The 13800-nt window shown below is 41.1% G+C and overlaps 1 protein-coding gene across 1 annotated transcript in view; it reads left to right on the top strand.

Annotated features, from left to right (window-relative positions):
* Positions 1-13800, top strand: part of MYRIP (myosin VIIA and Rab interacting protein) — a 492137-nt gene that overhangs the window by 328716 nt on the left and 149621 nt on the right. The window contains exons 4-5 of the mRNA XM_030203295.1: positions 4358-4494; positions 10581-10661. Of these exons, the coding sequence (XP_030059155.1) occupies positions 4358-4494; positions 10581-10661 (218 nt within the window). The remainder of the gene's footprint in view (positions 1-4357; positions 4495-10580; positions 10662-13800) is intronic.

Here is a 13800-nt window from a genome sequence, read left to right on the forward strand (position 1 = left end):
CATTTGTATCCCACATTTTCCCACCTCTTTGCGGGCTCAGTGTGGCTTACAATATATTGTGAATGATGGAAATACAATTTGTTACAGTACTGTTATGGTTACATAGTGAGGAGTTATGTGAAGGCAAAGTCAAAATCAAAAATTCATTTGGGAAAATAGAACAGTAGAATGTATCAATGGGGAAATGATAGGGCGATAGAATGTAATTTGGGAAGTAGAACAGTGGAATGTATCAATGGACAAAATATCATTTGTGGATAGAACAATGCAGTGTATCGATGGGGAAATGATAGGGCGATAGAACAATAGCAAGAGAGCATTAGGGTATAGCAATTTTATCTGAGGGTAGAGTTTTAGGTGTGGCGAAAGTACGGGGAAGAGAATTCAGAAGAGAGTGTATTGATGCATTTCTATTAGTGTGTATGGAATTCATGTGTTCTGATCCTTGCAATAGATTTTTTCGAAGAGATGAGTCTTTGGTAGTTTGCGGAAGTCGGTTAGTTCAGCTCAGAAACCATTCAGTGTGACATATATGCAATAATAGGGGAAATCAGGAGGAGGGTGGAGAATTTTTCATATCATTGTTTATGTACACACACACATATATGTATGTATGTATGTATGTATGTATGTGTACAGTGATATGAAAATGTCCTCACCCTACTCCTGATTTCCCTTATTGCATATATGTCACACTGAATGGTTTATATATAGTAATGAACCTGAGCGGGGGAGCAAGGGTTTCCCTTGACAGACACGCAGAACGTTTAAGGAAAGGGAAGAGCAGCAAAGAAACCCCAAGGTCAGGCAAAAAGCGATGATATACCCTTTAAGAACTGGGGGAGGGGAACACACAGTCAGGATCCTTAGGTTCAAGCTAGCTGGGCTCTTTTACTCCGTCCATAAACACCCATTTCTCCAATCAGTGCAAATGAGAAGGGGAGCCTACAATTTCCATGGATCAATATAACTTAACTCCAGGAGGCAGGAAGAGGTGTGTCTCCTCCACCAGTGCAGTCTCTGGGCTACTCTGCTGCCTGGGAGAAAGGGACTGAACCTATGGAGATAGAGGAAGTTTCACACCCAGTCATAGTCCAGGATTCTGATCAAATGGAGGTCCTTGAACAGCAGCTAAGTTCTGCATCAGAAGTACAGCCTGAAGGAATACAGCAAAGTTAATCTTTTGGATGTTTCTTTTTCTTTCCACTGCACAGACAGCCCTGAGGTGGAGGATAAAAAGGACAGTTTGCTTATAATTATCCTAGGGGAGGGGCTGTTTGATGCTGGGCTGCAATCAGCTGTAAGGGCTGCAAGAATGGTGGCCAGACCTTAGGAACACTGTGAATTGTTTATTTGGGACTTTGGAATTAAACTTGTATGACGATTAACGGGTTGTAATGATAACCAGTTCTTTATAATAGGAAAAGGAACTTTCATTATAGAAACTTTAACAGACCATTTTCACAAAGGAGGTTTTTTTTTTCTTGCTTTTGCTGCATTTTCAGCAGCACAGATGAAAAGGAGGAGGTGATTAAAACCCTGAATTCTGGGTCTGGATGGAGACTCCCTGGAGAAACAACTTTAAAGCCTAAAAGAAAAAAGCTACCCTGTTTAAGCAGGGAACTGCCAGCTTTGTGAGCCAGGACTCTGCAAAAGAACTTATTAAAATACAGTTTTGTAGAAAGAGACCAGGACCTTCTAAGGAGACAGCTGGCTGGGTGGTTGATTATTCACTTACCTTGACAGACTTGAGATTGTTATTTGCAGTAATGGGTTTTTCCCTAGAGTCAAAACTCACAGCTCCTTGAAGAAAAGGGAACTTTCTGTTCCAGTTAGGAGTTGGGAATTGGATTAGAAAGCACAGCTTGTTTCAGAGTGAACCAAGGATAAAGAGGAAGATATAGAGAGTCGCTAAAAGATGCCCATCAACCTAGGGAGGAGTGGCGAACACTTGAAGTCCTGGTAGATATCAATGAACTTGAGCCAGTGGCAGGAGCCTGTGACAACATATTTGTATCTCTCTATGGGGGTCTTTTACTAAGCCACAGTGGCATTTTTAGCTTGCGGTAGAGAGGTGTGGTAGCCATGTTAGTCCACTTTTAAAGGTAATCAATAGAAATAAAACAAAATAAAACATGGAAAAGAAAATAAGGTGATACCTTTTTTATTGGACATAACTTAATATATTTCTTGATTAGCTTTCGAAGGTTGCCCTTCTTCGTCAGATCGGAAATAAGCAAATGTTGGTAGATGACAGTATATATAAGTGAAATCCTGACTGCATCCTTCGAACAGAAAGGCTACAACCCCAAAATAATCTCCAAGAATATTGCCTCCTCCCTCAAAACACCCAGGGAAAATCTGCTACAGTACAAAGAAAAAAAAAGCCACAGACAGAATCCCCCTTATAGTGACATACAACCCAGAGCTGGAAAAATTAAGAAAAATCATAATAGATCTGCAGCCTCTAATCCAGGAGGATGAATTACTGAAAGAGATATTCCCATCCCTACCAGTGCTGGCCTTCCGACAGCCACCCAACTTAAAACACAAGCTAATTATTAACTGTATCCGATATCCTGTTATGACAATGTTATCAAATCTATGTAAGCCACATTGAGCCTGCAAATAGGTGGGGGAATGTGGGATACAAATGCAATAAATAATAATAATAATTAGAAGTAAGCTCCCAACACAGACTCAAAAAGAAAAGAATGGCACACATCCTTGCAATATATCCAGCTGCAAACTATGCCAAAATATTTCACAGGACCCCACGGTCATTCACAAAGGAAAAATATTCAACATTAAGGAATCTTTCACGTGCTCATCTTCCAATGTGGTATATATCATTCAGTGTAAAAAATGCAATGAAGGCTGCTACATTGGAGAAACAAGTCAGATGCTAAAGAAGAGATTTAATTTACATAGACACCATATGAAAAATGCTAGTACCAATCAGGATGTCACCTCTGTGGGGCAGCACTTTACAAAACCAGAACACTGTACCAGTGATTTTATGGTAAGAATCCTAAAAGGGAACTTTAAAACAATACAGGAACGTAAGACCTTTGAAGTCAGAATGATTAAATATTTTGACACCCACCAGACAGGGCTTAACAAAGATCTGGGTTTTCTAGCCCATTATAAACCATAAAATTATACTGCTTTGTCACCTTCCTTTCTCCATGCATATCTCCCTGTCCCTCATCCACCCGACTCTTCCTGTCTCTCACCTATCCACCCCATCCTGTTAGACTGTCACTGAAATGCTTTGATGTTTCACTTATATATACTGTCATCTACCAACATTTGCTTATTTCCGATCTGACGAAGAAGGCCAACCTTCGAAAGCTAATCAAGAAATGTATTAAGTTATGTCCAATAAACAAGGTATCATCTTATTTTCTTTTCCATGTTTTATTTCTATTGATTAGCTTGCGGTAGAAATCAGTTGGTGTTAAATGCCAAGATGCCCATAGGAATATAATGGGTGTCTTGGCGTTTACTGCCAGCTGATTTTTACCGTGAGCTAAAAACACTACCACAGCTTAGTAAAAGACCCCCTATGTTATTAATCCATTTTCCATCATTACTTCAAAGTGAAAGGCAAACTGAAATACTCAAATGTTTTTTTTTTTTTTTTACTGTCAAAGCAATAGGCATATTACAGCATTCAAGCAAATATTTATTTTTGACTTTAAAGTAATCCTGGTAGTAGATTGAATATGTATGTTTCTGCATTCCTCTTTTCAGTGTGTTCATTCAGTGTTTGGTTTATCATATGCCATCTTATGTTATGATATGTCAGGACCTACTTGCTAGTTAAGGAAATACTGTACCATTAGATAGATGCTGGTTTTACAAATATGCCACAAATAATTGTCTTTTGTAATTTACGTGGGTCAGACTACGGCTGTGGTATATGAGCCCACTCTATATTAGCCTTTAAAGAATGATAGCTCGATATCTTGCTGGGGATAAAATTTATGGAACATTATGTAAAGAAAGGGACCGTAAGCTCATTTAAAAAATATAGATAATTGAATATAATTGTGTGTGAATAAAGATCAAGATAAGTTGCTTTGCTAATTTCCATTTTTTGGGGGGAAGAATCTAAGTAAGCAGAAAATATTTTAAATAATATTGTTTGGAATTTTGTGAAAATTGTATTATATTTGTGGAAATTGCTTATTTTTGACATTTGGAGGCTTCCAATTTGCCCAATGGAACTCCAGCTCTCTTCTCCCACAGGAACCGGCTGGTCCCATTGCACTGAAATATGATTTGTTTTAAAATCAGATAGATTCAATTTTACCATTCACTATACTGAATGCTCTATTTATGTTCTCTCTAGACTCCTACGAACACAGTCTCTGGAGTGGTTTTACAATAATGTGAAAAGTCGCTTCAAACGTTTTGGCAGTGCCAAAGTCCTGAAGAATTTGTACAGAAAGCATAGACTACAGAGTGGAGCGTGTTCAGATCTAATAGGTACCATTCATTTTGAATGCAGACATTTTTTCATGATATCATGCTACCATTTCAAAACAACAAAATCTGTATTATTTTGAATGCTGGAGTAGTTTGTTTTAACCTTTGTGAGCTATATTAGGAGTGGCCTAATAGTGCAGCAGGCTTTGATCCTGGCAACCTGGGATCGATTCACACCGCAGCTGCTTGTGACCTTGGGCAAGGCACTTAATTCCCCATTGTCCCAGGTACAAAAACTTAAGATTCTCTGTCCCTAGAGGGCTCACAAAGTACCTGCATATAATGTGTACAGCATTGTGTACGTCTAGTAGCGCTACAGAAATGATTAGTAGTAGTACATGATTAGCAGTAAAAGAAAATGTTGCAAGGGGCTCATTTTCAAAGCACTTAGACACACAAAGTACCATAGGTTACTGTGGTACTTGGTATTTTCTAAGTACTTTGAAAATGAGCTCCTGTACATGTTAGGTTTTAGAATACTATTTACCATAAGAAAATTACCATAGGATTGACTAAGCTATAGCAGAGGCGTAGCAACGGGGGGGCCACAGGGGCCTGGGCCCCCACAAATTTTGTCCGGGCCCCTGGTTTGGCTGGCGGGGGTCCCCATCCCCCACCAGCCAAAGCCTTCTTCAGTGCGGTCTCCAGCGCAGCTGTGTTCGCTGCCTGCCTCCTGCACTTCTTTCTTCTTGCTCCTCCTGTGCAGCAAAGGTATTTGTTTGTGAGGGCGAGGCGAGGAGGCGAGGCATGGTAGTGAGGGAGGGGCGGTGGGAGGCACTCAAAATGTGCCCCCAACTTTGGGCTCTGGCCCCCTCCCACCGTGAGGTCTGGCTATGCCCATGACCTGCTGTAGTACCTGAATATTGCAGTTTAGTGAACTCTGCAATGATTGTCCTTACTTTGGTGCATTCTCAGGTTTACAAAGAATGGAAATGGACTCCCGTAAGCTCCATTAGAAGGCCTACCCTCTATTTAAAAAAATGTTTCCCCCGTTCCCTCCCCCAAGCCCTCTTCAAGTCATACCTTGAAATCTCTGGAGGTCAGGACCAATCCCTAGTTGCTCTTGCCCACCTATACCATTTTTCAAAATGATGCCAACCGACCCCCATATGTTACTTTGTCTTACACACAAAGAACAGCACAAGCTCAGCTTGTAATTTCATTTTCATGCAAAGCAGCTCATTTCCAAACATGTGACGCACCAGGTTTACAAATCTGGAGAGCATGGAGTACTGGATTAATTAGAACTTCCATGTGTTATATCCCTTTTAGCAGTACTAACATTTTACTGTATGGTAAAAGTACAGAAATATGTTATCACAGCTTAGTAAATAGACATGGCTCAGACTGAGAGGAAATGCAGTTCCCTTTGTTTCCAGAAAAAAAACAAAAAACTTAAATCAATCTCTTTGTTAACCCCATGCTTCACAAACCTACGTATGCATGGGCTCTTAGAGAGTAATTGGTCAATATTCAGCTGGTGGCAGTGTTTTTTTTTTTTTTTTTAAATTAAATGCCAACCGCTACTGCTTAATTTAGACCCAGATATTCAGAAGCAGGGCCATGTCTGGACACTGGCATTGAATATCCAGTTCAGTTACAAAATCTGGAGTTATGTGGGTACAGTCAATATTCAGTGCTGTACCCACATAGCTAACTGAGGGGGTCTTTTACTAAGCGGCAGTAAGTCCAATGTGGGCTTACTGCTCATTAAACTGGAAGTACTGGTATTTACCCGGTGGTAATCGGGCAGTGCATACCAGTGGGGTTAGTGTGGGAGCCCTTACCGCTGCCTCAATGGGTGATGGTGGTAAGTGCTCCTTCTAGAAATGGCCGCATGGCCATTTCTTCAAAAACAAAACAACAACAACAACAAAAAAACAGCTGCAGTAAAATAGGGCCTCAGCACGCATCAAAACACATGCTGACACTAGCAGAGGCCGGAGGCCCCCTTATAACGCAGCTTAGTAAAAGGACCCCTGAGCAGAGTTAGGACTGATTTTTTTTTAAGTGCTCCTTCTTGCCCAGTTAGCTATGTGAACAGCAGCACTGGGACTGCCCGGCTCCACCCTAGAACTGTGCCATGGCAATCAGAGGGGATATTCAATGGCACTGCCTGGTTAAGTGCCTCAAAATAGCCCCAAGCATGATATAACTGCCAGGAGGACTTTGTAATTCCACCTGCACTATATCTAAACTAGATCACTGAACATGCCTACTATGATATCTCCTGTTGGGGCAACCCTTCTCGCCCTAGGGCTAAGGCTTTTACCCTCTGTTCTGGGGTGCCTCCCCCCCCCCAACCTTTTTGTGCTACCCACAATGAGACACAAACTAAAGACCATTCAGTAAGATACAAGTTCTTTAATATGTCCAAGCTAAACAGCACATAACAGAAACTGGGTCATCAAAAATACATTCCACATATACACAGTCCTGCAATCTCTTACTTAATCTCCTGCCTGACCTTCTCACCTCACACAATCCAGGACAGATCTTATTACTGGTCTTATACAGCACAGCTCTAGGCACTTTTCTCCATATCATTTACAATATGGATTAAATCACATTCCTTTTCAACCATTTAAGTATCTATGGGGTATTTCTTATTAACTGACTCTTCCCCACTATGCTACCTTGCAATCTCAGGGTTAAACACCATTTCTTTTCACCCTTTAAGTTAGCTACAGGGTTTTACTTTTTCTCTAGCCCTTCCCCCACTGTGTTACCACATAACCAGAACAAACACCATTCTTTTATCATTTGAAATAGCTATGGGTTTTCCGCTTTTCCACTTGCCCCTTCCTCCCCCCCACTACACTATCATAACCAGGGTATTCTCTGTGCCCTTGTCTCCAAAGACTTCCATACAATATTAGGTGCCTCTCCCTTTACCACATACTGTAACTCAGGAGAGCAAACACAAAGAACTATCTTGGAACTTACCCTAACTCATGGAGCTCCTTGTGGTTGAGTGGAACATCAACCCGCAACACTTAGCTCCTTGTCCCTGTTACAGCTTGAACCCTTCTGTACCAACCACTGGACTGGTTCCTAGCCTCAAGGAATCCTACTCCCTCGTCCCAGCCTCTGAACCTTCACTTCAGTTACCCATTGTAGCACTGCCCCCTCTTTGCCTTTCTCTAGACTGGGGCTCCTTTGGCAACAGAGCATTATCAACCCTAGGGCCCACCCCTTATTAGGAACAGTTCCCTCTCCCACTCCAGGCACGGCTGTGAGTTGACAAGGATGAGCCTTGCCCTGTCCTCCAACCTTAGACTGCCCTCTCGTGGAGCCTCTCTAGAACCCTGGAATGCTGTTCTTCCCCTTAGGTGTGTCTCCCTTCTCAAACCTAAAATAGCCCAGCTGGAAGTCTGATGAATCAGCAGCTTCCCCATCTCTGATCATGGCTCTCCTGGCTTCGCAATGCATAGCCTTCTGGGAATTGTAGTCAAACCTCTTTTAAAGGGACCAAGCACAAAAAGAACTAAAGTTGAACAGAGGATTTTTCCTGTTTTGTCCGCTTTTCTGACCGCTTGCGCAGTGGCCCCCAGAGTACATACTACACTACATATGGATGGCCTACATACACCTGCACATAGATACATATTTTATAAACTACATATATACTCTGTGATACCACCTACGCTGTGCCCAAACTACATCCCAGAACACACCTATATATGAATATCCTAAAAGTGGTCATCTTCTTGTCACTACACTGTATGTGGATTTTTACCTGTGTAAAACATGGATTATATGCAAAATATCTGTTATTATATCCCTTCCCCGCCCCCCCCCCCCCCCCCATATTATCGATTGCAGCAGGCCATTCCTCTGACTGTAGAGTTAGTGTGGTAGAAATGCATTTCCATTGATCCTGCCAGGCAGAGGCATAGCCAGACCTTGACAGGAGGGGAGGGCCAGAGCCCAAGGTGGGGGGGGGGACACATTTTTGCCTGCCTCCCCACCGCCACTTCCGCCCTCCACCCCGGGGCTGCTACCGCCTTCCCACCGTCGCCCTCCTGCCACTGCTTCCACCCCCCGCCGCTCCCCCCGGCCGCCGTGAAAGTACCTTGGAATTGAAGGGGTGCTAAATGTTGTGATTGGGGGGTGTCGGGGCTTGATGGAGGCCACCACGGATGGGTAAGTGGGCTTAGCATTAAATATTTTAATGCGGTGGCAAAAATGCTTGCAGGAAAACACAGCATGCTGAATCCCCTACTAATGTCATCAATATATTTGAACTCTTTGGGGAGAAGAAAATGCTTTACAAAAGCTGAGACTATCACATCAGGGTTTACGTTCGTTTAATTCTTTTCCTTTTATAGTTGTGAGTAGCTTTCCACTTTTGTTGATAGTTTATTTAAAGATGTAAAGAAGGCATACAGAATAATTGTCCTTCTGCTGTTCTTTGCTTTATTGTTTTTCCAGCAAACATGACCATGAGTGGGCCAAGCTGCTGCTAATTTGTCTATGTAGAGTTTAGTCCTATTTTAATAATGCTATAACACACTCCAGAGTACGGACTAAAAATTTGATTACATTTCTTGAATGCTGAAGGACACAAGATTGAAAGCATCCTTCGTTTGTAATATCATCTTTTATAAAGTGGCTGTGAAAAATTAAACATTGTAATTTACTAGTCAACATGTGACCATATGTTGAACATCCCATGAGGCACCAGCCAATGGGAAAGAAGCTTTAACAGCAATTAGTGACATCACTGTGAGTTTTTATATAAGATGGTTGGGGAAAAAAACCAAAAATACGAGATTGATCTTTTTGATTTAAATGTAAAATTTTAAGGTTTCTTTTCAAAAGGCAATTCATAAGTATTGGGGCAATTCTATAATTGGGCAGTACAATTTTGGTGTCCATTATACGTGGGTTGTGAGCCTATTCTGTAACCCAGTCCTTGAGGCACACCTCGTCCCATCAGGCTTTCAGGCTATTCACAATGAATATGTATGAGCTACATTTGTATACACTGCCTGTTTGGTATGCAAATCTATCTCATGCATATTCATTGTGGATATCCTGAAAATCTGATGCGACTAGATGTGCCTCAAGGATTGGGTTGAGAAGCACAGCTATAATGGCACACACATAATTGCTGTTATAGAAAACTAGCATAACTCAGCATCAACATGCTGAAGTTTGGACGGTAATATTTATACCAGATCTATGGCTGGTGTTTATGTTGGCACATAAATGAGATTTATGTGTGTAATATTTAATAGACACAGTTTATAGACTAGCTCATAGGCCGGGGAACACAATTATATTAGAACAGCCACGAATTCTATAACAATGCGTGTAAATGTGATTGACACCCCTGATATACCTACACTCTTTCTGTGGCTGTGCCCCCTTTTCAGCTACGTGCATCAGAATTTAAACGCGCCTCTTTTTAGAATATGCCTAAAACAAATGCTAGAATTCTATAAATTGAGTGCACAACAGGCATTAAATTTAGGCATCGTGTTATACAGAATGAGGGGGATGGCGAGGTCAGTTTTCAGTGGCAGCAGTAACTATATTCATTGAAACACCATCTCTGGGTTTGAATTAATATGTACATTCTGTGCTGCTCAGTAGTGCTAAAAATATGTGTAATGTGTTTTCAGCTGCTACCACAATACCCTGAGTTTAGGCCTGCTGTTGAGCAGGCCTAAACTGAATATGTAGCTTATCCAGACAGTGGCTGAATATGGCTGGTATATGAATGATCTTGTGGTCTGCCCTCCCTCCACCTTCCCTCTGCCCCTTTACTATATGTATAGTATTGGGCCATTTAGACAGATTTTCGGCCTGATACTATCTGTATAGCAGCCAGAAATCTAAGAATAAGGAAGTTAATGTATTCACTGGCTGCTGGTGAACATATGACTTCCTTTGAATATTGGCTCCAGGGATTCAAGGATGTGCGTTAAAGGATTCTAGAGCAGTTTGTACAACAGGTGACAGTTGGCATAGTGCACTGGAGCAGATATCAAAACCTTTTAGGATGTCCACATTGCATGTTTTGCCCACACATATGAGTAATCCTAACAACAATTTGCTTTGCTCTGTTTTCTGATTAGAAGGAAGTATTATTGGTGAAAGCATAGAGAATGATGGAAGCATATGTGGAAGCGACTCTACTTTCTACAGACAAACAGAAGGTAAGTACCACATAACATTAATCTGGACTGTGACTGACAATCGAGTACTGTGTGAGAGCAAGAGCGATGGGTTGAGGAGTACCAGTTTTTTCTGATGAATCAGTAATAGACCAGTAATCCTTTTTTCTAAATCATGGGCATATTTTCAAAGCACTTAAACTTATGAAGTTCCATAAATTACTATGGAACTTTATAAGTTTAAGTGCTTTGAAAATGAGCCTCATTATATTGAGAAGTTCAGATGGGAAATAGCAAACTTTTCTCCATTCCTCACATGGTTTACTTATAATCTAGTATGTCTCTTTTTTTTAACCTCAAAAACCTTTTGACTCTCTATCTCTGACATTTGAATTTCACATTTGCCATCTGGTGGAGAACAGGAAAAACAAAAACTAGAGGAATTGTTCAATTGACTGACTATTCTGATGCAATCGCAAGAAATATTTTGAGTTTAGATAACTTGATATGTTAAACATACAGCATCCTAATATTTTATAATACCATCATCAGGGGGAATTCATTTTCAGACCAGAGGTGCATCTCTTGATCACCACTAGAACAGGCCACATGAAACCCTGCTGTTACCATCAGTGTTCAGGTGCAGCTTTTCATTAACCTGTAAGTCCTTTCTTTTAGGGTTTATGGAACAGTTCGCTTTCTTTTTAATAGTTTCTCTCAAACATGTGCAAGATAGTAAGCTTGAATAAAGGAAAACCTAGGTCGTACTGCCATTTAACCTTTCTGTTACTTTTTTGTCATAATGGCACATATATCTTTGTAACAGAAGCATTCCTGGGTTCTTAGATAAAGATTTGTTGGAGTATTATGTAAAAGTGTGTGGCTGAATCTGTATTTCTTTGTTTCTTAGAAAAATGATATCCTTCAATAACATGTAATTGTGCATTCAAATGCTGAAATTGTCAATGTATGATAAAAGGTATTATAATGCTCTACTGGAAAATAACATGCACTGTTAGAAAATTGTATCTTTCCAAATTAGTGAGCTGCATCATATGCAAAGAAGTTCATTGCTATGCCAAAGATTTACAGAGATCATGATATATTTTGCAACCTGTGTAAAGCCGCAGGAATTAACTACATCTCTAGAGGTGGAATTAACTCCCACTGCGAGTAGCAGTTTAGTAATGCACCTGCCATTACTGTCAGCTTCCTACTCTCTAGAAATGAGTATTATTATTATTATTAGCATTTGTATAGCGCTACCAGACGCATGCAGCGCTGAACACCTGACACAGAGAGACAGTCCCTGCTCAATAGAGCTTACAATCTAAAATAATACAGACAGACAAGACAATTAAGGGCGAGGGAAGTACTGGGTGAGAAGGAACAAGGGGGGAGGCAAATGAGTAGTGGCTAGGAGCCAAAAGCAGCAGTGAAAAGGTGGGTTTTCAGCATAGATTTGAAAACAGGTAGAGATGGAGCTAGACGTACAGGCTTAGGAAGTTTATTTCAGGCATAAGGTCCCGCAAGAGAAAAAGAATGAAGCCTGGAGTTAGCAGTGGAGGAGAAGGGGGACGACAAGAGAGATTTGTCCAGTGAGCGGAGGTCACGGGGAGGAATGTAGGGAGAGATGAGAGTGGAGAGGTAATGGGGTGCTGCAGAATGGATGCATTTAAAGGTCAGTAAGAGAAGTTTGAACTGTATTCGGAAGCGGACAGGGAGCCAGTGAAGTGACTTGAGGAGTGGGCTAGTGTGGGTATAACGATTCTGGTGGAAAATAAGCCGTGCTGCAGAATTTTGGACAGACTGGAGAGGAGAGAGATGGCTGAGAGGAAGACCAGTGAGAGTACAGCGATAATAAGGCCTAATTTAGATCACTCCTGCCCCCAAGACTGCCCCATAAAGCGTTTTGTCCTAGAGAACCCAAAGTGTGATATGGTTAGGTCTTAGTGCTGTGTTCTTCATTACACAGCTTGGGGGCCAGTGGCTTCCATTAAAGATTTCATTTGAAAACTTAATCAGTAGAAATAAAACAAAATAAAACATGGAAAAGAAAATAAGATGATACCTTTTTTATTGGACATAACTTAATACATTTCTATTGATTACCTTTAAAAGTAGACTAACACAGCTACCACAACTCTCTACTCAATTTGAAAACTTGGAACCCTGAGAAATTCATTGACTTCTTTTGAGATCAAGAATCGGATGGAAGGTACCTTCTGTCTTTGGAACTACAAAATAAATTGAATAACATCCTGTTTTCTCCTCTGGAGATAGAACTGGAACCATCACTTCTAACTAAAGAACTCTGAGTAAGGTCTGTTGGACTGCCACCAACTTTAGGCAAGAATCAACAGCGTGATTCCAGAAACGCCTCAGGAACAGGTGTGGCAAACTCCAGAGTACAACCAGCTCTAGTAACTTCTAGTACTCATAGATTTCTGATTATCTGGACCCACCTCTGGTAAAATGACTTCAGTAGATCTCCTACAAAAATACCAGACAGCAGGCCGCAAACCTTTATTGTGAACTCTTGGTTTAGTACTTGACATTCCTACAGAGAAATATTGACCTCCTCTATGGCTTTCTCGAAAGTACTGACCTCTGAAAGGAAATTTACTGTGCTGAGTAGAATTCACTCTTACCAATCTATATCTCCTGGACTTCTTCAAGTGTGCAGTAGACGAAAAACCTCTAAAAATAATTAAAAAAAAAAAACAGGTGTGAGAATGTTATAATGCCGTTGTATCGTTCCATGGTGCGACCGCACCTTGAGTATTGTGTCCAATTCTGGTCGCCGCATCTCAAGAAAGATATAGTGGAATTGGAAAAGGTGCAGCAAAGGGCGACGAAAATGATAGTGGGGATGGGACGACTTCCCTATGAAGAAAGACTAAGAAGGCTAGGGCTTTTCAGCTTGGAGAAGAGATGGCTGAGGGGAGACATGATAGAGGTATATAAAATAATGAGTGGAGTGGAACAGGTGGATGTGAAGTGTCTGTTCATGCTTTCCAAAAATACTAGGACTAGGGGGCATGTGATGAAACTACAGTGTAGTACATTTAAAACAAATAGGAGAAAATGTTTCTTCACCCAACGAGTAATTAAATTCTGGAATTCGTTGCCGGAGAACGTGGTGAAGGCAGTTAGCTTGGCAGAGTTTTAAAAGGGTTTG

Source organism: Microcaecilia unicolor, chromosome 1, assembly GCF_901765095.1.
Source record: "Microcaecilia unicolor chromosome 1, aMicUni1.1, whole genome shotgun sequence".
In the NCBI taxonomy this organism is placed as follows: Eukaryota; Metazoa; Chordata; class Amphibia; order Gymnophiona; family Siphonopidae; genus Microcaecilia; species Microcaecilia unicolor.